This window comes from Camelus bactrianus, chromosome 6, assembly GCF_048773025.1.
Source record: "Camelus bactrianus isolate YW-2024 breed Bactrian camel chromosome 6, ASM4877302v1, whole genome shotgun sequence".
NCBI lineage: Eukaryota > Metazoa > Chordata > Mammalia > Artiodactyla > Camelidae > Camelus > Camelus bactrianus.
Window position 1 is genome coordinate 41,121,271 of NC_133544.1, and position 27,704 is coordinate 41,148,974.

At 37.9% G+C, this 27,704-nt stretch overlaps 1 protein-coding gene across 8 annotated transcripts in view; it reads left to right on the plus strand.

Annotated features, from left to right (window-relative positions):
* The first annotated feature begins 2,942 nt into the window (after nt 1-2,942).
* Nucleotides 2,943-27,704, plus strand: part of DDHD1 (DDHD domain containing 1) — a 70,427-nt gene continuing 45,665 nt past the window's right edge. The window contains exons 1-4 of one of the 8 annotated variants that reach the window (XM_045522032.2): nt 2,943-4,008; nt 4,396-4,503; nt 24,425-24,598; nt 25,234-25,254. In XM_045522032.2, the coding sequence (XP_045377988.2) occupies nt 3,180-4,008; nt 4,396-4,503; nt 24,425-24,598; nt 25,234-25,254 (1,132 nt within the window). In that variant the 5' untranslated portion in view covers nt 2,943-3,179. The remainder of the gene's footprint in view (nt 4,009-4,395; nt 4,504-24,424; nt 24,599-25,233; nt 25,255-27,704) is intronic. The other 7 variants (XM_074365508.1, XM_074365509.1, XM_074365511.1 and 4 more) reach the window with 7 other exon arrangements.

The window sequence follows — 27,704 nt, forward strand, 5'->3', positions numbered from 1 at the left end:
CCTGTCCAATATGTGAAGACCTAGTAAAAAGATGACCATCTACGAACCACGAAGCTCTCGCCAGACACCGTATCTGCCAGCACCATGTTCTTGAACTTTCTAGCCTCCTGAACTGTAAGAAATTAATGTTGTTTATAAGCCACCTAGCTTATTGTATTTTGTTGTAGCAGCCTGAATGGACTAAGACACTCTCATTTTAAGAAACCGAATAAATAGTAATCCTAAAAATAAAAAATAAAATAAAATTTAAAATGTAGCAGATGGCTTATCAAACAAGAAGTACAGCGGATTAGGAGTATGGTTATACTTCCCTCCTTCTTCATTCTAAATATTCCATCATATACTTTGGACAAAGCCATTTCAAGTACAGGTGTGGGTTATTGGCTCAGAATAAATTATATGGCATAGGCTACTCCTAATATTTTTACACAGGTCAAAATTGGTTAACATGGACAACAAGGACAACCTTCAAAAGACAAGAAAAGGGAACGGTGACACAAAATTGTACCATGTAACTTTTGAGAGGTGATGAGGGGATGATGGCCTTTATTGCTAGAGATATACCCCTGCCACATGGCCAGTGGTGAAGGGAGGGTGGCAGGATGTTCATGTGAGCTGCTTCAGTCTCATATTAAAAACCAGCTGGCTTTGCCTCTTTTTCTGTCCTATATGTATGAGAACTTTCTCAGGCTTGGCTTCACATTCACCTGGTTACTGCAGCAGCATAGGTCCACAAGTTCCAAAAGCTTGGAGCAATCATACTTATTTGGCTTATGTGAAGGAGGCTTGGTCTTAGGGAATTATTAAAATGAAGTAGAATGCTTTACATACAACCATGGAGGTTCAGATTCTGCTGTGTTAATTGCATACACTAGTAACGCAGAGTGGTGAGGAGCCACCTGATACCTGTTTCAACAAATGGGGCCTGGAACCCTTGCCCCTCTTGTCAGGATCATATGATCTGAAAAGATGCTCTAGAAAGCAAAAGTAGGAGAATCAGATAAAGGATGACTTCTTAAAGCAGAAAAGAAAGTTGAAGAGAGAAGCTTTGTGACTTTTGCCTTGATATAGCTAAGGAATAATAATGAAATTAACACATACAGTTCACAAAAGGATAATCTTCTCAATATAACCTAATAAGCACAACATTTAAGCAATAGAAGCATTCGTTCAATACAGGGAAGAGAGTAATTTTTTTTTTTTTTTAACAGAGGATAATACTCATTAGTGGGAATTGTACTGTCCTTGAGAGAGAGAACCTGGCTAAAGTAATCTGACCAGACAGCTATACAGGCAGTTCTTATTCCATCAAGAAGCCTAAAAGGTTAGAGATATTTTAGATGTTGTGATATTCCTTATATTAAATTCCATTTATAGTATTTTTCACACTGTACTGGAATGTATTTTTTTACTTGTCTGTATCCCCCACTAGGCAGTAAGGTCCTTCAAGAACCATTCTCTTTTGTATTGGAAGCTAGCACAGAGATGCCTGGTACATAGGTGACCATCAAACCACTGTCATGGGTAGTAAGTAGACCAAAGCTCATACCCAATTTCATATTCTGCAAATCATCGATAGAAAGACTGGAGAAGAAATTGATATGCAGGTACTCAGAAAGCAGTGTAAATGGAAACGAGGGCTCTGATCTTAGATGCTTTGAGTCAGGGCTGCAGTGTTCAGTTGGGCAGGTTGTTCACTGCACAAGATTATCCAGCTGTGGGCACAAATTGGGGCAGAAATCTAGCCTATGCTTATCAAGCTATGAACCCCAATAGTGCTTTGTATCTGCCCACATGAAGCAATGCTTTTTTTCAAATGCAAACAAATACACTGTACAAGCTAGAGAAGGGTCTGCTTTAAATAGTGGCTTAATCTCTGACAGGTTAGATCCCAGGGGCAAGAAAAGCTACTCTTATCAGTCTGATTCCACCACAAATGGAAGAAAAAGAAATAGTGAATATTTTCTGATCTTGAATTGAGAACACTGACATTGGAAATTGTTATTCTCTGGATTCTCAACATAGGGTGACTGGCTTATAAAACTTTTTTCTAACATAAAAGAACCACATAGGGGAGCCTCAGCGTTTAATCTGATCCCAGAAAATGAGCTAAAGAATCAGAGATGCTTAGAGTACAGGAAGAAATCTTGACGGTCACAGAATTCCATTGCTGGAAGAGACTTTAAGAGGTCATCTAGTCCAATGATCACTTAATTTTTACAGATGAGGAAACCAAAAAGATCGAGATTAAGTGACCTGCCTGCAGTTGGTTCTCAGAACTAAGTCTAGAGCCTCGTTTTCTGGCTTCCAATCTAGTAATCTCTATAACAACCGGCTGGATTTGACATTATAATCTGTACCGATTGTGCATCCACTGTGTGGGAGAGGTTGAGACATACAGACTTGGCCTCCAACAAGGGCCTTCAATAAGGCTGAGAAAACAAAGTAGGTGTTGAAAGACAAGCAATAATATGAGGTTGCATATGAAGGGAGGTTTACACTTGGGTTTGAGTAGGAGTGGTGATTCCGACGTTAGGAATTAGTGGGCATCGGGGTGGAGTGCCCTCTCGTGGGCTGACAATTCTGGAGGGACCAGAACCAGATGATTGATAAGGTTCAGCTGGGGTCGCAGGAGGGCCTAAGGTCACAAAATCAGTCAGGAGAATCCAATTTCCGGGGGTCATCTCGACGGGCAACTTAAACTTTTGGGGTCATGACTCAGATTGTAAGGATGAGTCTGGTAAAGCTTTTCCAAATCTGGGCTCTGACCCCCAGAAGGGCGGGGGCTGAGGCGGCGCAGCAGGTAAGGAGGGGAGGCGAAGGGAATTGCGGAATCCTGAGCTGACCCGGCTGCGGCGGCGGGAGGGGCGAGAGGAGGAGCTCCCGCGCGGCGCCGGCCGAGAAGGGGCTTCCGGGAGGGCGCACGCTGCAAGCAGGGCGGGGCCCGGGGCCAGCGCCGCCTACGTCGGGCTGCGTGACAATGAGGCGGCCGGCGGAACGCGGCTGCGGCGGCCGCGGGCCTCGGGGGGGCGGAGCCGCTGCCGCTACCGCCGCAGCCCCGGTTGGGATTTGAAAGATTAAAACTCCCCGAGGAGAGGGCGGCGGCGTTGAATGTGTGGCGGAAGCGCCAGGGGCCACGGCTCGGCGCCGGGCCGGGCAGCCGGCGGCGTCTCCACAGCATGAATTACCCGGGCTACGGGTCTCCGCGGAGCCCCGAGCGTAACGGCCGGGGCGGAGACGGCGCCGCCTGGGAGCTGGGCTCGGATGCGGAGCCGGCGTTCGGCGGTAGCGTCCGCTGCTTCGACCACCTGCCGGCTGGGGACCCGGGCGACGATGAGGTGCCCCTTGCCCTGCTGCGCGGGGAACCCAGGCTGCACCTGGCGCCGGGCGCGGAGGACCACAACCAACACCTGGCGTTGGACCCCTGCCTCAGTGACGAGAACTATGACTTCAGCTCCGCCGAGTCGGGCTCCTCGCTGCGCTACTACAGCGAGGGCGAGAGTGGTGGCGGCGGCAGCTCCTTGTCGCTGCACCCGCCGCAGCAGCCGCCGCTGGTCCCGTCGAACTCGGGGGGCGGCGGCGCAGCCGGAGTGGGGCCCGGGGAGAGGAAGCGCATTCGGCCTGGCGGCACGGCCGCCCGGCACCGTTACGAGGTGGTGACGGAGCTGGGCCCGGAGGAGGTGCGCTGGTTCTACAAGGAAGACAAGAAGACCTGGAAGCCCTTCATCGGCTACGACTCGCTCCGCATCGAGCTCGCCTTCCGGACGCTGCTGCAGGCCACGGGTGCCCGGGCCAAGGCCCAGGACCCGGACGGCGACCATGTGTGCGGCCCGGCCTCCAGCTCCGGGGAGGACGACGACGAGGACCGCGTCTGCGGCTTCTGCCCGCGCATTGCGGGGCACGGGCGCGAGATGGAGGAGCTGGTGAACGTCGAGCGGGTGTGTGTGCGGGGCGGCCTCTACGAGGTGGATGTGAACCAAGGAGAATGCTACCCGGTGTACTGGAACCGTGAGTAGCCGGCCGGGAGAGGGAGTGGGACGGGCTGCCTCTGCAGGGGCGACACGCACCCGGGTGGATTTGGAACTGGACCAGGGAAAAGCGAGGCGCGTGAGGCCTGGCGTTTGGTGGGAGAGGGATGGAGACAGTGCAGGCAGCGCCGGCAGGTGAAGGGTAAAACGAGCAGATGGCAAAACCCCAGGCGACTGGGGTCAGAAGGAGAGGATACTGCCCGGGTAGCGCCTCCTGGGTAAGCCGGGTGCTGCTGCCATCCTCTGGATGTGATCCAGGAACGGATGGCCAGCCCGAACTGTTTAATTTCGTTATCCTACCTGAGCTTTGTTCACCCGGGGATCTGATTCGGTCTCATTTACCCTGAATTGCCTGTGATTTAAATAGCAGCCTGTCCTCTGGGTTGGGAGTGTTTGAGAGGATCTGCACGAGATTCAACAGTTCACTTACGGACTCGGGAAAAGAAAATTAATCCCTGGCGGGAAAGGAAAGGAGGTGAGTTGTACCCACCGGGTCCAGGAGAGCTGGAAAGCACTGCTCGAAGCAGTTCTGGCAAGTGGATCTGCTCACCCTTTTTGTGGAATACTCGTTTTTTCTCTCTGAGGTCCTTGTTTACGTATTTTTATTCTTGCCTCTTAACCTTGAAAAGTTTCAAGGCTTATGCCTTGTTTTCGTCTTCTCTAAAATAGGGATAATTGAACCTACTTCTTAGGTGGAGATTAAATGAAGCAATATACCTCAGGGGTTGGATGTGTGCTTGGCCTACATGTGTAATACACGTGTTAACAGTAAGTCCTTATTCATTAGAGAACAACACAATCAGGTTTGTAATTAGATTAAGGATGAAGGCCGTCAGAAATCTGCCATTGCATGTAGCAAATGTTATATATGAAATATATGTTACATATTCTATAGTAACAGAAGCTATTGGCCCCTAGTAATTTGTAATTTATAGTTATATTCTTTATGGGCCCAGTGCCCTGACTCAGATGTCTTTGTTGACTGTCACTAGCCCTAGGGCTTCCCTACATCTTATAACATTCTGCTTTGTATTGATTATATGTATTGATGACTTAGCTTCCTTTCTGTATGTTGAATGTCTTATGGGCAAAGTCTGTCACCTTTATCTTTGTATTCTCTTAGGGCCTAGTGCAGAAAATATTTTAAAAATAAGTATTGAATTGCATTAGTGATTCCAATAATGTTAAAACATATGTTAAGCGTGAGTGACTCAGAGAGCAATTACAACATGTATCAAATCACCAAATAAAATAAGCATAGCAGGAAATTTAATTTCTCACTACACATTAAGATGAAGTTGAAGGCATTTGTTACCATTTTCACAAGGCCAAATCCATGTGGGATCTGTCACATCACTCCTTTTGATTACTATATGCTCACTAAGGACAAGATTTGCTGTATTCACTCATTCATTCATCTGTGATTTCTACCAGTATTTGTGCATAACCCAGTCCTCTTGCGAAGGCAGTGGGAAGAGTGGAAAAAAGGACAGTCCTCACCCTTCAGGAGCTTCCCACTTAGTCTTTTCTTCAAATGACCTAGACATCACGATAGATTTTTTTTTTCCTTTGAAGATAGGAGCAGAAGGACTTAGTGGAGTCAGAAAGTTGAATAAAATCCAGGGCATCCTTGGAGAGGGAACTGGAAACCAAGAGGTGAATCTTACACTTAGATCAACTGAAGCTTATTCACCTGGGATACTGTGTGTTCTTGTGGTTTATGATGAAATTGTTAGTTTGCGTAGTGCTTTACTGTCAACAGAGTGATTTTTTACATTCATTATTTCATTGTGATGTCAAATGAATGCTGATGTTGTATATATGAAGAACGGGCTAAGCAAAGGTAATGAACTTGTCCAAGGTCACTCAGCTAGAAAGTGGTAAAGCAGTTCAGAGTCTTTCGGGAGAATACAGTGCAATGTTCAGAGAGCATCTGATCTACCCAAGGGTGAAAAGTGTCAGGAAGGCTTCCCAGATAATATGGGACTGAGTCCTAAAGGACGAATTTAATCAGACAGAAGAAATGGAGAGGTGGGGAGAAGGGCATTCCAGCCACATGAGGTGATCTATGCAAGTACACAAAAATACGAAACTGCGTGGCATTTTTGAGGAAATTAGGACTGCACCTGCAGGGGTCAAGACACAACAGCTTAGGTTAGAGATTTGACTACCACAGAGATAGAGGTGTTTGATCAGGGACAGGAGATCATGAAGGGAGCAGAGCACGTACCTGTGAATGGTGCATTTGGGAGAATAGCTAGAAAAGGACCAAGGGTAGATATGCAGTGCTAAGCAGGTTGGACTTTATCCTGTAAGGATCAGGGAACCAAACAACTGAAGGTTCATTCTCTATTACTTCAGTGATTAGCGACAACACAAAGGTTGAACTGGACAGTTGGAGAATGTCATTAGAATGTTAGTGTCATAAATCAAGTGAGAAACAGGGCCTAAAAAGTTAACCCGAGAGGACCATGAACTTAGTCTTCTCAAATCTTCTTTCCTAAAACAGATTGCCAATAGACCAATTGCCAATAGACCAATTATAGCTTATACATTAATATTTTTTAACTAGCATAACAACAACACCTATTTGGACTCCATTTTAGCATTTTCTAAATAGTTTCCCGCAAGATACAATCTTGTGGGTGTCCCAAGCCCTCATATGAACTACACTGAAAATACAATAGTGGTTTTTGCCCATAATTTACCACTTCTCACAAAATCCCATGTAAGTTTGCTCTAATTGGTGCTTTAGGTCTCTGTGTATTATGTAAGTTTTCACACCTTCTCAAGAGGGTTCAGTCCTAGTATGGTCTCTTTAGCCTTTCTTCAAATGGAAGGAATCTTAACAAACTCTGCAGCTTTTGACCATTTTACTTTTCTTTTTTAAACTTTCTGGAAGCTTTCTGAATAGTGGTGATGAAAGGTAAAAAAAAAAAAAAAACAAAGTCCAACGAGTTCCTCGTAGAATGGTGGTAGGATTCCAGTGGCCATTGTGACTTTTGTGACCTAACTGAGCCCACTTTATCTGGATATTGAAGCCAACAATTTAGCTATGCCTAGTCTAAAAGAAAGGTGTTCATTTAAATTTATATTTACTCTTCCTTTTGAACTCGTACTAGCAGATAAAATTTGAACCAGTTTGGGGTACATGAATCAGAAGGGGAACAGAAGTTTTGTTTTCCATTGATAGGAAGTCAGTATTATTACATATGAAAAAGGTTTTAATTATAGGAAACATGTATTTGTTTTATTGACTGTTCAGATAGTTTTCTGACCACATGTGGACATTTTAGATAAAAACTGATCATTGCTGAGTAATGGCTAAGTGAACTCTCTTGCTCCCTGTGTTTTAACTAAGCTCCTTGTATCCACCTCATAGTCTTGTTTTGAGAATTATTATATATAACATGTGTAGAACAGCGGTTGGCACAAAGTACTAGGTGTTAACTGTTTCTGTGTAGATGTCAGAAAACAGGATACCTTATTTGTGGAAACTCACATGAAGGTTAAGACTGATCAGTGCAAAATTGTTGCGTACCCAGGATTTGTTATTGGCCTGTACCTCAAGACAGATGAAATGTTTGTCAAGAATAATAGTAGGGAAGTGGCCAAAGCATTTAGAAATAGCTATGGGAAGGCATTAGGAATATAGTTAGAGGTATTTGATGAGTTTAGAATAGTTTCATAGCAGCTCTGATGGCAATGATGTATGCATTGTACACTAGGGAATATGTCATTTCTATTAATTGACTAAAGTAATAAAGGTATTTAATTGACCAAATATTTTATGTGAATGTATAGTTTCCAGAAGCAGTCACTAATTATTAACCACAGCTTCCCCCACCCCTACCCTTCCGCCTTTTGGTGTACTTATAAAGCCTACTTGCATTATTAAAATTCTAAAGGACTTGCAGTTTCAGATGCTTTAGAAAGTGGTTTTCATGATATATTGAAGAGAAAATGTTGCTCCCAATAAGAAGGTAGAAAAATTAGGGCTTTTCCTGCAAGTACCTAAATTACATGATATTTATTAACTTGGCATAGCTGTAGCCATCTCTTAGGTCTGTTTCATTCGAGGGTTAATAACCTAAATACTTAATAATCCTTCATGAGGTACAGGGCATCATGGGAAAGTAGTGGAGTTCAAGCTAGCAGAAGACACTCTTTCTTCATCAGTTTCTGCCTCTAATAAAGCAGAACTATAGGAATAGAGATGCCTGGCTCTAAAAAAGTATTGGAGACTTATATCTCTTAGCCTTTTTAACTACCTTATCTCCCACTAGCCCAGCCTGGAAAGCAGCCGTGGGCTGCATTGGAATTCTGACTTTACTGTTTTCGAACAGTGACAGAGATTCTCTGAGAGCTCCATTCCAGATCAGGTCTGCTTTAGACTATTTTTCAGTGACCTACTAAAACAGCACAAAGATATAAATGACTAGTGAGTGTATTTGTGTGGAGGGCAGGACTTGGCACTACCTGAACAAGACATTCAGGACTTTTCTTTCCCTTTGCATTGTACTGTTAGTTTAAAAACTGATCTAATATTAGTTATTAACCCACCTTGTTTGTGTATGGCTCAGATGTAATAATGATGTTGTGCAAGTTAATTTATATAAATTTTCAGATTGGTACGTTCTTCTTCCCTCCATCTGTCATCACTCTCTTCTTTTCTTCCTTCCTTTACTATTTTATCATTAAAAAATATTTTTTGTATTCTTCCCTCTTCCAAATTTTATTTCTTGGGTCTTTAATCTCCACATCACACCTTATAATTTCTGCTTTGCTTAAATCTTTGATTTCTGAAACCCTAGGGCTGATCCTTTTCTGTGGAGAACAAGGGAAAACTAGATGTACTGCACTGGTCATGGGACCCTCTGAGAACTATGGTCACCTGGTAAGGAGAGTAGGGGCATAGAAAGGAGAGAGAGAGATGGGGAATGTGTTCACAGGAATCTTAAGATGAAGAGATGGGGAGGTACACAGTTCTAGAATCCCTGATTGCTGGGAAATCTGAGACCTTTATCTTTTCATGAGCATGATGAAATTTAAACTGTACATGTTATCAAGAAAAACTTCACCACTGGTAAAGTGTATAGATACAGTCTCTTCTTTTTGCCACAGTTCATTCCTAAAAGCCCAGTTAAAAAGCAAAACAGGGAAAACATTTTTATAGCCACTGTATATAACCTACAATTCCTTTTTGAGTTTGCCTTGGAAAAGGGGAATTGTGCCTGCAAAAGTTGTTGAATCTCTGACAAAAGAGTGGATGAATTGGATGAAGAGTATAATACAGATACTTTTTGATACCGCTGGATTAGGGACAAGTGAAATTCAAAGTGGTAAAAAGTAGAAATTGCCTCTGCCAGAGAACTAAGAAAAAACAGTAGAAATACTGATATGATGATATAAGAGTAATTCTATTTTATGTACTACTTTCTAATTTTGCCAGATTTTTCTATTATATAAGAGTAAATGATATACTCATTAGTATTTGTTCTGTGTCTGGTTACATCAAACCGTATCTACATAATCTTTATTATTACTGCACTTGTATATTCAAATAAATTCTGTTGACTGACTGTTGGGGGCATGGCTCGCCTTTCGAAATTACACTGTTAATGGTATTTCTGTACCCCAAGACCTCAGATATCTGGAGTCTTTGAGAAATACAAATTCCATCTGAATGAATGACTTTTCCAAATAGTTGAGAGTTAAGCTTTTATTTGCTAGAGTATTATTTTAACTATGTGAATGGAAAACTCTCTAATAGTACTGATTCTCCCTGTGGCTATTTCTCAGTGAACCTTCATTCTGAACATCGATGCTGGATGAACTGTGCTAAAACATAAGATTCTAAATCATGGGCCATGGAAGGTGCTGCTCAGTAACTTTAGGCGATGCAAGCACAGTGGGAATTACTTCTGAGCCTTGATATACGTAGTTAAATGCAATCCCTTCTTGTGTTTTACTACCTACTACAAATGATCCACTTTTAGTTAGTATTTTATTGACTGAACATAGTATTTTCTTCTCATTCTATAAAATTGCTTCTGGGTAGGCCCAGGGTATCCTGTTTCTGCCTGATCCACCCACCCAGATCTTCAGGAAAACATACATTTTAACAACTTGAATATGTATTAACATTAAGTGCCCCCAAGTTTGTTTATTCTTTGGAAAAATGAAATCTTTACTGTAACTCCAAAGACATTGGCAGTAAAGTCTACTTAAAAAAGATTGATGAGGACCACTCCCCATAGGGAAGCACAGTGTGGCTGCGCAGGCCTTGCAGAGACACCGCTCCTTCCACGCTGGCTCTGTGCTGCTGAAATGGGCCCTTCTCCACGAATGGCACTAAGTGAGACAGGAGTACGTGTCTGTCATGTTGATGAACAGATACTTGCCTTTGCTCTACATTTTCATTGTGTAGCTGACCACTCTTAACTCTTCTTGTTTAAAATTAGCACCACTACCAATGGGTCTGCTCTTTGCTTCTCACTAGGAAAAAACTGGGACTTTATATTTTAGAATATCTTTCTGGATATAGTTGCAGTTTGTTCTTTAACCTGCTTACTCTTTATCCTCTTACATTATTTTGTGTAAACTACATGATACACTTCTTTGGTTTGGGAGAAGGGTGTAACTACCTCATATATAGTGAATGACCCTAATTCTAGAATACTGTATTGAATTGTTTAGAATTCTGATTGCCTGCCAAGATTCTGTCTTTATAGATGGACCTAGAACCCATCAAAGTGTATGGTAGGTCACAACATAAAGGGTGGACCTTAGGTTATCAGTTTTGTCCCTGCCACCTCCATTTCAGCTCTTACTTGTGTTTCTAGAGAGGCAGCATTGTATAGTGTTTATGGAATGTCAGTAACCACTGGAGGTAAACTGGGTCCAAATCCCAGCTCTTCCATATACTATTTGTGTCATTTTGGGCAGTTTAAACTATGTTTCTTCTTCTGTAAATGTGAATAATAGTATCTACCTTCTAGGACTGTTGTAATAAGTAAGATATTTAAAGATCTTGAAACATCCCATGATGAATAGTAAATTCTGGCGTATCAGTTAGCTGTTTTTATTTCTCCATTTTCCTGCCTCTTTTATCTTTTGAAATTTATAACTCATTTGACATTCTTGGCTTTCAACTCTCCTGTTTCATTTCATAGTCTTTTTCCTGACAAAGCGGTTTCTTGGCTTGCTGTCTTGATAACTGACTCTGTTAGGTACAGCCCCTGAACCTGTATTAACTGTTGCCTCCTCTTGTGAGAAATTGTAACTGATTTTTGCCTAGCCTTTTGGGCCCCAGAAGGAGCTGTGCTGTCTTGAGTCTTCCTGGCTTGGATGGCAGAGGAATGCACCAGTCATTATCTTACAAAGCTACTGCCAGTGGGAAGGAGGAATTCTTTTCCATAAAAGCCTTCTATATTCTTAAAGCATCTCCTTTTTGGGGGGGATACAGACCTTGTCACCAGAGGTACAGTGTGCTGACTCCACCCCAAAAAGCTCACTTAAAACATCTCTACTAGCTCCCAGGATTTTTGATATAATGGAGGACTTTACAGCTTTCCAGATAACTGCTCAGTTTTCGTTTGAGGAAGAGCCAGTAAGTAGTCTGGATTTTCTGCCATGTTGGCAAGAAAGAAGTGGCCTATAAATCTTTTTACAGTGGAGACCCCAGCTTGAAAACTTTGAGGAATTCCTCTCAAGTGACCTGCAGTTGAGGCAGCAGTGCTAGTGATGGCAGCTAGTTTCTGGCACCTGGTACAAGATCTAGCTTCAAATATGAATCTGCTCTTAGGGATCTGAAGCAACCATTCTTTATCCAGCATTGACAGTAAAACCCAAGTGGGCTCAGAGGACAGATCTTTGTTGTCAAATTCCCTTAATTTGGATCTTTGATTTCCTGTAACTGCATGACTTTGGGCAAGTTACAATCTCTGTGCAGCCAGCTTCTTCTTTGTAAATAGGGATAATAATAATAGGGTTATTATTGAAGATTCTGATGAAATACACATGTAGAGTGCCTAGCGCAGTACCTGGTTCAGTACATGTTAGCTATTGTATTTAAGTCTAGCTCGTATATTAGCTCTTAAACTAGAAGTCAGGCCTAGCTTCTAGAAATGAAAAGCATGTGGTTGACCTGTTTTATTTTTGAAAAAGAAGGATGGAAGGCTGTGGCTCTACCAAAAGTACTTAAGCCTAAATTTAATGACCATATATGCACATAACACATACATACACTCATATTCCCCCTCCCTTCCTCTCCCCACTCTCTCTCTCTGTATATACATCTTTGCGCTCATCTTAAACCCACTTCACAATGAAGTATCACAATGCCAGAACCTTAGTTCCTCCTGTAGACTCTGAGGTTGAACAATATGAATACCTTTCCAGGTGAAGTGAGGACGGCAGAATACTCTTCAGCCTCTGACTCCCCTCTGCTGTATTCCCTTGCCTGTGGAATGGCACCTTGTCTTAGACTAGCAGTTTACCTATTTCATTTAGCCTAACAGTCACTGGGAGGATTGAGAGAAATGCATCTTCTCAGATCTCATCCTTGGAAATTAGATTCAAGAGATCTGAGCCTGGGGTCTGCCTCTTCAGTAGGTATCCCTGGTAATTCTGATTGCAAGGAGTAGGGTGGTGGTTATAGACCTCACATTGATGACCCTGTTAGTTCATTAATTCCTCTGCTTTAAATGGCTCAAAGCTGCCTCATCTTTTTTTTTTATTTAAATATTTTATTTAACATTATATTACCATCACAACAAGTAATCAGTATAAGCGTTATTCATGAGATATATTTCATTCTTTTCTTTCTATCAAGTCTTTTTTTTTTAATTGAAGTATAGTCAGTTTACAATGTTGTGTCAATTTCTGGTGTACAGCACAATGCTTCAGTCATACAGGAACATACATATATTCATTTTCATACTCTTTTTCACCATAAGCTACTACAAGATATTGAATATAGTCCCCTGGGCTATACAGTATAAACTTGTTCATCTATTTTATATATACCAGTCAGTATTTACAAACCTTGAACTCCCAATTTATCCCTTCCCACCCAAAGCTGCCACATCTTGAGTTGTCTTCACATACACTCAGAAAACTACCAGTCCAGCCAATCCAAAGTTGCATTTGAAAGAGTTCTAGAGGAACTAGCTTTAAATCCACATTTGTATCTTATTTTATCTGTTTTCCTTTTACCTACTTATTTCTGCTCTGTCCTTCCAGTTTGAAATTTGTATATCCTTATTGATTTTTCTGTCTACTCATTCTATCAGTTATTGAGATGGAAGATGAAGTCCCCAACTATAATTGTGGATTTATTTATTTATTTTTAATTCTATTGGTTTTTGTTTCATTTCTTTTGTGGGTTTTTTTTTAAACTTTTTTTTATTTGAGGTATAATTGATTTACAATATTGCTAATTTCAGGTGTACAACATAGTGATTCAATATTTCTGTAGATAATACTCCATTTAAAGGTACTGTAAAATAATGCCTATATTCCCTGAGCTTGTGCCTTATTTATTTTATACATAGTAGTTTGTACCTCTTAATCATCTATCCCTGTCTTGCCCCTCCTCCCATCCCTCTCCCCACCGACAACCACTGGTTTGCTCTCTATATCTGGGAGTCTGTTTCTGTTTTGTTTTATTCATTTGTTTGTTTTATTTTTTTAGTTTGCACATATAAGCAATAACAGTATTTATCTTTCTCTATCTGATTTATTTCAATAAGCATGATACTCTCCAGGTCTCCACATCTTCTTTCCCATTCATCTGTTGATGGACACTTAGGTTGCTGCCATATCTTGGCAATTATAAACATCAGTATTTTTCTTTCTCTTTCTGGCTCCCCTCACTTAGTATGACAATCCCCAGGTCCGACCATGTTGCTGCAGATAGCATTGTTTTATTGTTTTTTTATGGTTGAGTAGTAGTCCATTGTATAAATATACTACATCTTTATTCAGTCATCTGTCGAAGGACATTTAGGTTGCTTTCATGTCTTGGCTGTTGTAAATAGTGCTGTTATGAACATTGGGGTGCATGTATCTTTTTGAATTAGAGTTTCCTCTAGATATATGCCCAGGAGTGGGATTGCTGGATCATAGGGTAAGTCTATTTTTATTTTTTTAAGGAATCTCCATACTGTTTTCCATAATGCTGCACCAAACTACATTCCCAGCAGTGTAGCAGGGTTCCTTTTTCTAGTGGAGGAAGATATTAAGGAAGTGTAATGCATGCTATCAGTGCAGTATGAGTAAGATGTAGGGTTGTCCAGGTTATCTCTTAATGTTTTTAACTTGGGTGGATTGTGGAAGAAGAACAGGTTTCCCACCCAAGTCCACTTTGGGGTGACAGAAGGAAGCCAGATAATAGGATGACATTGTGTTTAAGGTGCCTATTTCACACCTAGGTAGAAACATCAACTAAGCATTTGGGTATATAGGTCTGGAGCTCAAGAAAACAGTGCTGCAATTAAAGATGCAGAGATCCTCAGAATTTAAACCAATGGTATCTAAAATGGAGTATGCAAGCATGTTATTGGGTGTATTACAAAGAAAATGTTTGAATTTGTATTTACTTTGTGTTTAATCCTCTCAAATTTTCAATTTTTGTATGTTTTGTAATGTGTAAAACATTTTAGAACAGTAATACATATGCATGATTTATAAATAGGTATCTATGTATGAGAATATGCTTAAAATATTTTTGGAGATACTAATTTAAACTGATTGGAACTAATGGTGATTTTGAGCATTTTGCTTTGCAATCATAACCTGGAGAACTTTTTTAAAAATACATGCTTTTGGACCCTATCTCCAGAGACTGATTTATTAAGTGTGTAGCAAGGAATCTGAAAAATCCATCTTTTAATTTAATTCCACAAATGATTCTGATAATTGGCCAGGTTTGAGAATCAAAGGTTAAAACCATGGAAAATACATAGGATATAGGAGAAGATAGGGAGAAGGTAGATAGGTTTGAATGACATTTTGCTGATTCTAAAAGCTCCAACTATGTTAATTCATATTCTTTTGATTCTTGTAGTATGATAGAATGGCCATAATCAATATTGAATTAATTATCTCCACTAAGCTAAAATTAACATTAAATATTTTAAAGTCTGTTTTAATGTTATATAGTCCATTTTTGGCTAGGATTCTCTCACATATCTGTGCAGATTGTATCAAACATTTTTTGACTAGCCAAGTACCTGGAGAGAACTTTTTCCCTAAGCATGTAAAATCTGCGTTGCTTTATCGATCAAAATATTAACCTTGGAAAGATGAGGACAAAAGGGCCTGTAATGTAAAGCCTGTTCTTCACTTTGAGATGGAAAGATTGCTAACATCTAAAAACTGTCTTCTGTAAATTAAAATTTGAGGAAAGGATGGTAGTCTCATGTGAATTCCTGAAAGGGTCATGTAATAAAAACTTTTGAACACTATTATAGACTGAATTGTGTCCCCCCGCAAACTCATATGTTAAAGCCCACCACCACAGAATATGACAGTGGTTGGAGATGGGACCTTCAAAGAAATGCTTAAGTTAAATGAAGCCATTAGAATGAGTACTAATCCAGTCTGACTAGTGTCCTCATAAGCTGAAATTTGGGCATACAAAGAAACACCAGGGATGCACGTGAACAGAGAAAAGACCACTTGAGGCCACAGAAAGAAGGTGGCTATCTGCAAGCCTAGAAGAGGCCTCAGAAGAAACCAAACCTGCCAGCACCTAGATCTTGGGCATCTAGCCTCAGAACTGTGAGAAAATAAAAGTTCTCTTGGTTTAACAACCCAAAATGTGCTATTATGTTATGGTAGCCCTAGCTGACTAGTCTAAGGATAGTAAACCATTTATTTAACTTTACATTTAAATTAATGAAGAAATAAGAAATATATTCAGTTTTTTAAAACCTTATGGCTTTGTTTCTTGATTCAAAATAAGTAAACAGAATTTAGGGTATAATTTTATTGTCCAGAGTTTCTCACCCCTGTGAAATTGGTTTAAATTTGGCGAGTCATAAATATTATTGACACTAGCTCTTGTCTAAACATAATTTAGCATTCTTAGTGTAATTGTTACTTTCAGATGTGATCCCAGATATGTTTTGAGGTATAGGTATTTCTTTCATAATGCAGAATTTTGTATGATTGCTAACAACTAACCAGATTTTGCAGTTACAACATTTGTAGCCAAGCTAAATTCTGATTAGAATAATGGCTGTTTAGTTACTTTTGTCCTACATTGTTCCTCCAGATTGTAGTTCTGTCCAGTGAATAAGCAAGTGTTCACATATTAGAATGGAAGGTAGCATTTTGTTGTATAGGAACTAGTTTACTACCTTTCATTCCATTTACCAATTAAACATTATTTTTGTATATAATGTTTTTTTCACCCGCATTCTGAGAAATCTTAGTTTATTATTTTTAATATTGATTTTTATCATGAAATATCTCAAGTATATACAGAAGTCTAGATAACATAACCAATAATCAGTACTCCTATTACTTAGCTTATTAAACATTACAGATATAATCAAAGTCTCTTCTGCAACTTCTCCCATTCCCTTTTCTTCAAGTCCAAAAGTAACTGCTCTCCTAAATTTACTGTTTATTCCCATGCATTTTTTAGATTATTATTCCCATTAGCTTTTTTTTTTGCTTGTTTTAACTTTATATAAATAGTGCCATTTTATTTGTATCCTTCTGTAATTTGCTTTCTGATTCAGGTTAGATTTTTGAGATTTGTCCAGGCTGACACATATAACTTTAGCTGTTTATTTTCTCTATGTATAATAGTATTCAATTGTGTGAATATACCACAGTTTGTTTTCTTCTTTGGATACTTAGGATTTTTGTAATTTTTTGCTATTATAAACAGTAGTGTAATAAAATTTTTTCTATACATCTCCTTGTACTAATGTGCCAGAATTTCTCTAGGGTATATACCTAGGAATGCACCTGTTTTCTGATTACAAATGAATCTGAGCATATTTCATGTTATAGGTTTATTGACTATTTGGTTTTCCTGTTCTGTGAAAATCTTGTTGTATCAGTTAGAGTCCAATCAGGAGACAGAAACACAGTAACTGCAACAGAGGAAATATAAAGAATTACTAACAGAGGAATGAAGTCACAGGACAAAGAGAACTCTGAAAAATATAGAAATAGCAAATGCAGGTAACAGCCACCACCCCTAGGACTGAGACAGAGCACCCAAGGAAGAGGCCATTTCTTCTCATTGCTAAGATTCTGACCTTGGAGAGAATGACCTTGGTCACTGAGGTGCTACCCCACAGGGACTGCTGGAAATCTGCCCTCTGGAGTGCTAGGAGAAGCCTTCCACAGGAAGGTGCCTAGCTTCATGGTTTAGGTGGGTCTCCGTGGGGCTGATCTGGGACCCTAGCCACCATTTATAGCATTGATTCTATGAGAAGTATAGTCAGAGTATATAGTACTAGGTAGTAAGTTTACAACAAACCGTAAGAATGAATGACAAATATTTTTCTTAATCTTCTACTTCTTACTTTTCCATCCTCCTTGTCTCATATCTACTTCCCCTTTTTTGTGTGTCTTCTGCTTTTCTTTTATCGAATCCTTGCTTATTTCATCTTCCTCTGAATGCCAATACTCCGTCATTCGGATTTCCCCTTACTCTGTGACTTCCTTCCTCTTTAAGTCTTGTGTGGTCAGATTTGGTTGGTAAGTTTCTCGAGCAGTGAATTTTAGGCATGCTTTGGACCTGAAGTAGGTAAAGCTGTAAAGGCATAGCTAAGCTGGAGGGAAAGGGTCAAGACTTTCTCTCTTTAAATATCATGCTTTGCAAAGTACTATATGGGTTGAAATAGTCCTTGAAAACAGTCTTTTAGAAATCTTATCATTGTTCCTTCTGCCTCCTAGTGTAAATATAGCTTTTTAATACATAAAAATCTTTTTTACCAAATTTCCCCACCCACATAAAAGAGATCCACTCAGAGTTTTGCTTAAATGAAGGAAGTGTTCATAATGGACAGTAGACCTTGCAACTGTTTTCTAGTCAAGAACCACCCATTTTTCTTTTGATTCCAGTCAAGTCATGCTTTTTATTGTGATTTGCCTATGAGTTATAATTAGGATTAATGACCTAGTTATTTTCTGACAGGTATTTTTAATGGTAAGTACTAGTCTTTATATTAAGTTTAAATTAACTCTCAATGAGTGTTGTTATAAGTGAAAAGATAATACTTTGTTAGTCTATTTCCAACATATTAATTTAATCCATCAGTCCTGTAAAAAGTTTGTCTCTAGTCCCTGTCTGTGTAGTCTATTATGTTATATATCCGGATATTTCCATTCTGTAACAGAGTAAGGGGACATTTTAAATTATATCTGTGCAAGTCCCTATTAGCATAAGATTCTGCTGCATATGATTTTAAAAAGCTAAAATAACAGTGGCTTTAAATACAAAAGGGTCTGTTTCTCTCCACATAAAAGAAGTGTGGATATCCTGAGTTCAAACATATGTGGCAACTCCACTGTAATCAGGGGCAGAGGCTCCTTCTGTTATGCAGGTTTCCATTCTTTGTAAGTGACTTGATCTAAGAGAGCTGGAGCTCAAGACATGGGTGGCAGAAAAGAAAGAGGGCAAGGCCAAAGAGCTGTACCACCAGTAATTTCTGCTGTATCCTGTTAATCCAGATTCAATCACATGACCAAACTTAGCTGCCCAAGGTGATTAGAAATAGTTATTTTTATTAAGCATATCACTGCCCTAAATAAATTGGAATAGGGGGAGAACAGGTATAGGATGGGCACAGCAGTGTCTTCCAATATATGTGATCTTTATTTTTGCTGAATGTATTAGGATTCTCCTGAGAATAAGAGAGATTATTAGGAATTGGCTCATGCAGTATGGAGGCTGGCAAGTCCAAAATCTGCAGAGGACATATCCAAGTTCAAGTCTGAAGGCCAGCAGAGGCCACTGTTAGAACTAGGAAGAGCCAGTGTCTCTGTTCAAAGGCTACAGGGCACGAAGAGCTTAATGTTCCAGTCTGAAGTTCTTTTCAGGCCTACAACTGACGGATGAGGCCCACCTAGAATATGGAGGGCAATCTGCTTTACTCTGTCTATGGATTTAAATGTTAATCTCATGCAAAAACACCCTCCCAGAAACACCCAGAATGTTTGACCAAGTGTCTGGGTACCCTGTGGCCCAGTCAAGTTGATACATAAGATTAACCGTACTGAATATAAAACACACTTGTTACATAGAAATGGAAAGTTCCTTGTATTCCCACCTCCTAGAGATATCTTTTAATAATAGCTTCATGTGTTTTTTTCTGCTTATTTTCAACATATATACCATGTATATTTTTATAAGACATACTATTTATACATATATATATATATATATATACACGTACAAATATATATACATATGGTGTTATGATGTCATTTTTATTCTAGACATTATTCTGTGTCTTCTGAACATTATTTTACTATGGATGTATTATTCATTTATTCATATTTTAATTTATTTAATAAATATGTTAACACCTACTATGTGCCAAGCATCATGTATGTATCCAGTCATTTATTGGTAGAAATGTAGGTCACTTTGTTTGTTTCTTTCTATTCCTTTTTCTGTTGTAAAATGCCTAGTTAAACATCTTTGTACTGTATCTTTAGAAATTTTTGGAAGAGTTTCTATAAAGTGTATTTCTGGTATTACTCTAAATAGAAGTGTTTTTAGGTTTTAAAAGGTACTGCTAAGCCAGAGTTTCTCAGCCTCACCACTGTTGACAGTTTGGGCCAGGTAACTCATTGTTTCTGGGCGGGTTGGGGTGGGGTGATGGGGGGCTGTTTTGTGCACTGTAGGATATTTAGCAACGTTTCTGGCCTAGATGCCACTAGCACCATAGGCCCAAACCCTGATAAATAAGGGATGACTTTGAGGATAATTTAGGAGATACAATAAATAGTACTTAGTGTGTGTCTAGGTATAGTTGTAAGATGCATGTAAGGAGGCAACATCTTGGATGACTCCCAGATTTCTGTCTGGAGTGAACAGCTGAATACTGTCAGCACAACATCCACCAAGATAGGGAACACAGGTGGAGTAACAAGTCTTGTGTTTTGTTTCTTCCAGGAACCCAATGTGTTCCATGATTATTTGTGATTCTGGTAACTGTTGATCTGCCTACTAGGGGATGATTGGTTGGCAGTTAAATATTTGGGTCTGGAGTTCAAGACAGAGGCCTGAACCAGAAAGATATAGTATTTGACAGCATACTGCTGGAATTTAAAGCTTAGGTAAAACTTGCAAACCATTTATCCAAAGAATACATGCTTAGTTTTATTAGGTTCAAGAATGGAAATGATTTGGGAGTCTGGATTTGTGCTGTAAACTTGTTTTACTCTCTTTAACTCTGCTTTTTACTTGCGTTGTTTTTATGAGCAAGGCATGGTTGGCTCTGGTTTGTAAGTCTCATAATAGACTGGCAATATGAAATAGCCCAACTTATTTATTCTTAAATTATCAACACAACTAAATAGCCTGCATTTCTTGGGGAGAAGGCTAAAAAGGGACTTTTCCTATTTGAAATATAGGTTGCATTGTATTAGTAGAAAGAGTTTGAATGAACTTTGGAGTTAAATTTTGGTTGGAATCTTGGTTTTCATAATATTTAGCTGTGTTCTTCTGGGAAAATTATTTAGGTTCATTAAAACTTAGCTTACTCATTTGTAAAACTGAGGAAATTTTAGCTACCTTGGAAGATTTTTATTAAGATTAATGAAATGAGCTTTTGGATCTGGAGGAAAGTAGGAACTGTCCAAATCTAAATCTCTCCACACAGTCTCCCAAAAAGCCATAGGCGCACGTAATACGTAAACCATATATAACTCACTTCAGCATTACTACAAGATAGACAATACCTTGAATTTTCAGTTACCTGTAAGTAAAGAAATAGCAAATTACAACTGCTCCTGTTATTGCTATAAACCTCTGAATCTGGAGACTAGGACAAGGAGAGGCTGAAGAGACAGTGAAAAAAGAGAGGAAATCAGAAGTTAAAATGAAGCATAGAACCACCCTCAAAAGAAAATGTCCCCCACAAAACTGGCAAAATATGAACACAGTCCTGGAACTTAGTAATTCATAGCACTAACTGTGGGGAAGGTGTGTGAAAGTGAGAGGGACTAGAAGTAGCAGCATCAGAGAAACATTGCTGGTGGGAGAGGAGAAAGAGAAAGGATGGTGCCCTTAGAGCCATGGCAGTGAGAGGAAAGAATGAAGTAAAGGGAAAATTGAGAGTCCTGGAGAAATGAAAGAAAAGGCACACCAACCCAGTCTTCACCCCCAGCTACCATCCCTACCATCACCACATCATCATCCATTAAAGGAGCTGCGCTTACTAATCAGCAGCAAGCACTCTGGAACTAAGAACCATCCATACAATGCTCAGGAATAGAAATAACTCAAATGCCATATATAGCTACTTTAAGAGGAATACAGAAAATGTGAATCAATGCATTTCCACTGATTAAAATCCCCCCCCCAAACAAACACAAAACAAAGAGAAACTGTAAAACTCTAACGAAATAAAATATCCTCCAACAAACTTGTGGATATAGTAATAGGACATTGATGAAAGGAATATTGATGTAAAAGGCATTGATTAAAGAAAGGAAAACAACCAGACGAAAAACAAGATAGTTGAAATGCAATACCACAGGGAACAGTATAGCTCAGTGGTAGAGTGTGTGCTTAGCATGCATAAGGTCCTGGGTTCAATCCCCAGCATCTCCAGTTAAAAATAAACTAATAAACCTAATTACCCCCCCCAAAAAAACCCTAAAAATAAAATTAATTTAAGAAATGCAATACAGGCAAAGGAAAACCCAACATAGTTATAATTGGAGTCTCTGAAGAAGAAAATCAGTGGAACAAAACTATTAAAACTATAATCCAAGGAAACTTTTCAGAAGTAAGAGAAAACCTGAAATCTACATATTAAAAGAACCCACCTTGACAGATTGATCTAGAGCAATGAACTCTGAGTCATAAACTATTAGATTTTAAAGACTAGCAAAACTATAAGATTTTTAAATTTTTTTTTTCTGGGCCTCCTGGTAGAAAAAAGATCACGTTACTAATATAAAAAAAAATTAGGCTTATATCAGACTTCTCAAGAACAATATACAGGATAAGACTACAGTAGAGCAGCATATTTTAAAACTCGGAGAAACAAAGTTCAGGCTAGCCAACCTGTCCTTCAAGGGCTGTAGATAAACAGTTTTGAACATGAAAGAATTTAGGAAATACTTAGAATTTAATATATTGTGGATCCAAGACCAAAACAGTAATTGTTACACATTCTGACAAAGTAGGAAGAATAAAACTAAAAATAACTGGGTGAAGAGAGAAAAGGGAAAATATTATAAGATCATTCTTTATTGTATAAGTAATAAATGGGAGTTTTGGATACCACTTAAAAGGGACAGACTAGGTAGTAAAAGGTTAATTAAACAAAAAAGATTAAGGACACTCAAATACATATGTGCACCCGCATACATGTATGAAAGTAACCAGTGGTACCAAAAATGCAAATATTCCTAAATACCAAAAGATAATTTTTTAAAAACAAAAATACCAACTAGAGAAAGAAAGTATAAATAATAAAAGTGGTAATTATAGAAAAATAGAGTTCAAACATATCAGCTATATCAATAAGCATAGATGGGTTTAACTCACCTATTTAAAGAAAAATATTTTCAGATGGATTTATAAAGCAAAATCCAATTCTGTGCTGTGTTAAAAGACATCTAAAACAGTGAAAAGGGTTAAAAATAAAGGGATGTGTAAAAACATCACAGGCAAATGGAAACAATAGGAAAGCAGGGGGTTGTGATCTTGATAGAGTGAGGCAAAAAAATCATGCAATAAACAGAATATGCTTTATAATGTTAAAAGCCATAATTCACAATGAATTTGTGTTTTTGAGTATCTGTGCACCAAATAATATTGCAAAGACCTGGCTATAGCAGAATTGCTGTAGCAGAATATGTGGTAATGCAAGAAGAAATAGAAACACACAACAGGAGATTTTTAATAAATCACAGAACAAGTCTGATACAAGATGTTTCAGGATCACCTAGTAAATTTCTTATTTCAAACCTGAAATTAGCCCTTTCTTTCAGGACTCTTGGTTTCTTTTAGTGGGAAATAGTATCTAGAGATCACGATCTTTATATCGGGAGTGATTACTTATACTGGATTGGTCTTTATTTCTGGACATTTTCAGTAGACAAAGCTTAGAATTTTTTTTTTTAAGGAAAAAATATACCATTAGTTCATGCTGATTGTTTCCAGTTGAAATTTAAAGTACAGTTTTTATTTCTTTGATTTTTATGTTTGTATCATTTAGTACTTGTGTTAAAAATCTTGGCTTCTAATTATATTAACAAAACTAATATATTCATTTTAGTCTACAGTTTGAAACTAACAATACCAATACTATTACAGTTATTAACAATTATAACAGTGTAGCTACTGCAAAAGGTTTAAGATATGTTTACAGTTCTTTTTGTCCATAGGATATATCCTAAAATGTATATACAAATTGCTGTGTTTGGGATCTCCTTGAAGTAATTTCTCGAAATGTGACTAAACCACCAACTCTACATAATTAGCTTCATTTTTTTTCATTTTGCTTTTTATTTTTAGGGTTTTGTTGTTTCCATTTTATCTTTCCTTTTTTTAATTTTAAAAGATTGGAGATAGCTTAGCTGATAGTTTATTTTAAATAAATAAATAGCAACTAAAAATTTTAGGCCTATGGGAGAGTGTTTAATAAAAGAAATGTTCAATTGTTCACAAAATTTTTTCTCAACTTTTTCCTAAAATGGGTAAGGAATTTATTGTAATTAAAGGTTTTATTTATTTTTGTATACTCACTGGGAACCCTTGACCTCCAAGGCAGCCCTAAAAAGTGTACCACGCTACTATGATACACACTATTTCTAAACTACTTCTGGAAATTGATATCAATGTTTTCTAAGATGTTGGAACTATCACCAGAGTTTTGCATGAAATTTGTCAACCCATTGACCTACTAATTTTGGTTATATGGGGCCTCCGTTCTATAGATAACTGGTCTTTTTAATGCCAAAGCAACTTTTATGTGTAATATTTAATACAAGTAAAATTATATGCTAAAAAAGTTATACCCTGTGGCTTGAAACCTGAAATGTAGAACTTTAAATGATTCTATTGGGTCACAAAAGTCCGTTTTTGCCACAGCAGCAGCAAAATACAGAATTGTAGTTACTGTGTCACTTCCTTGGAGGTTGGATCCTAAAATGTTTAATTCTGTGATTTCTCTTTTCAGAGGCCGATAAAATACCAGTAATGCGTGGACAATGGTTTATTGATGGTACTTGGCAGCCTCTAGAAGAAGAAGAAAGTAATAAAATTGAACAGGAACATCTTAGCTGTTTTAGAGGTCAGCAGATGCAGGAAAATTTTGATATTGAAGTGTCAAAACCCATAGATGGAAAAGATGGTAAGACCAATGAATACACTTAATGTTTTGTAAACCAAGTAAGTTGTTGATAAAGTTTAGAGTAGATCCTAAGTTTGACATAGTAATTCAGAAGTGTTAGAATTTACGAAATTTCTGATTATTTCAAATATTTAATTATTATTTTAGAATTTAAAACTGCTTTGAATTTCTGAACTATTTCAGTTTTTATTTTACTGAATGTGTATGTTCATTGGCATGACGCTAAAATGATTTACTGTAAGTGTACAAATTGTTATAATGTGTTCTCTGAATTAGTCCTTTTTAGTAGCTTATTTTAGTTATCAAAGAGAAATGAACTTACAAAATATCCCTTGTCATTAAATCAAAAGAGCAGTTTTGTTAATATTTTAATGTTGGTTCTTTTTGTGAAGTTTAAAAAATTAATTTCCTTTGTGTAAGGGCCTATTAGCTGTCTCCATATTAAGCATATCAGCCTTTAATTTGAAACAATCTCCTCCTTATATTTCCTTATTCAGCATTTGGATATGTTTACAATAGTTTCAAATATTTGCATATTAGCCAAGATTGCCGTGTTTCATTATGTGTGTGATCTTGAGTAAAACTCAAAATATGTGGTAAAGTTAAAAATACTTCTATTGTTCCATTTACTGCAGGCAGTGGGATCAACTATTCTGGTGAGTATAACAGTACAGGTAGATTAGAATTTGTAGATTTCTTTAATTTTTTTTTTTTCCCTGTAAGTGTTTCTTCACCCCTGTTTGCCTTTGTTTGGGAAGTTTCTTGGCAAGCCCTACTTAATCTAGTTGAATTAAACTATGAATTAAGTGATTTTCTCCTTCCCCTTGTAAAACATCTCTAAAGCAGAAAAACTCAGTACTGATCAAGTAATTCACAGTGCAGTTTGGAAAAAGTGAACTATGTAGTTGGAAGCAATTGTTTATATAATGGCAGAAAAATAAGTTTTAAATTGGCTTATTTTTTCTTATTGTTAGTAACATTCCAAGTCTTTTCTCTCTTCTATTCTTTACTCTTTTCTCTCTCTCTCAACACTTACACATACCCCACAAGCAGGGAAACTGTACAGTTTAGCTTATACCTAGTTAAAATTATCTTTTATATCTTTAAAAGTCTACATAACTGAGGAAAGATGTGACTTCTGCATAAATAGTAGTTGTTCAGTCTAACAAATATATGTAATAATAGTTGTCTGTTATGTACCAGATACTATTCTCCAGGAATTTTAAATATCTCATTCTCCTAATCTGTAGAGTAAGATATGGTCTTATTTCACTGTAAAATACAAGCTCAGGGTTCTTACATACCAATATGTAAAGAGCAGTTCGTTATGGACAGAGCAGAGCAGTATCTACATTCCTGCAGATTGTCATAAAGATAATACTTTGGTGGGGGGGGTATAGTACAGTGGTAGAGTGCAATGCTTAGTATGCACGAGGTCCTGGGCTTAGTCCCTAGTACCTCCATTAAAAAAAAATAGATAAATAAATAAACCTAATGACCCTCCCCCGCAAAAAACAAAGATAATACTTTGGTTAAAGCACAAATAGCAGATTTTGTATGTATATGATCTTTTACTAGTGCCTGAAGTATTTTGTAACCTCTCATCACCACCACCAAAATAGTTACAAAAGCCTATTTGATGGTATTTGAGAGATTGGATTTTTTTCATGATTTTATGGCTACTGGAGGAGGCTGAATTCTGGAATTTTTCCTTTCTATTAATTCTCCTTAATGTCTTGCATCAAAAATGGCAGTTCACTTTAACAGTCCCAGTTTATCCACCCAAATTCTTTACTATTTGCATGAAAAATAACCCAAGAGCTTGAAGGAGGAAAGGGATGAACGTGAAAAATAAAAATATAAGTAGATTGTCCCCCTTTCTCATACTGTGTTCAAAACATTTCTTTTCCACTTGCTGATTCATCCTGTGGGAGTTAGTCATCAGCTGTTTTATCTCTAGATCCCGTCTAGTTGGAATCTTCTATTACAATAAAAGTTTGAATTTCATGTGTCCTTTTTATTTTCATTCCCTACTAAAATGTTAAATGGAGCAGCATACTTCAGTTTTCTTAAAAGCACCCTAATTTTATAAGCCAGTTAGTAAAATAACTCTGATAAAAGAACATGGTTTATTTGTATGAATAGATTTTTTCAATACATCTTTGAGTCTATGTCAATTCTAGAGTTTCAATCTAGGATATTATAGTAATATTTTTTTCCAGCTTTAAAAATATACATTGAATGATAGAATTCTACTTAGTAATAATAGAAAATGTTTAATACTTTTATAGAAAAGAACACTTTTGTATTGTGATCTTTCAAAATGATCATCTTTGAGGTTCATTAGAAAAAAATTTAAGTTTTTAAATATACTGTGACAGATAGGTGGAGCATCAGCATGTTTTATTATTGACAAAGATGGTAAGTTTGATTCAGTGTTGATACTGTTGCATGAATTTCCAGCCATTTTATTTGTCATTCAGTATTATGTAAAACATACATTTATGTGTAAAAATGGGACTTTTGACTTTAAAGATGATGAGAAGTTCTGTAGTATACTTGAAAATTATCACAGGTCTTAAGGAAAGAACATTTGCTGTCCAAAAAGCCACCATTGTTGGAAAAATAACTCAAATTTACAATACAAAGATAAAAAATACTATAATCTTTTGATTATTTTGCTTCTTACCTCCAAGCTTCTGAAGTTTCATATTTTGTTAATTTGAAGGGGAGGAATAGCTTTTCCACCTAAATTTTCTCATGTATATAGGATAAAGGCTTGATTTTTCACATTGCTAGAAGACTTGGAATGCTTGCTTGTGCAGATAGTACTATTGCTAGGCACTTTTGTGAAAGAAGCAGAGTTTTGATCCTCAGAGTTTTAAAACTATTAGGGATGACAAAGCTGACAGATGAGAAGTTACCAACAGTTAAGTGCAAGATGACACAGTAGACAGTGCACATTATACATTCTGAAAAGGGATGTAAAATAAAGTTGGCAATCACAGTGCAGTGGAGTTACTTAAATGAGGCTTTCTGGAAAAATCCCATTTAATAATTTAAAACATTTTGAAATATATTTAAGAACTCTTTTTTAAAAAATGCT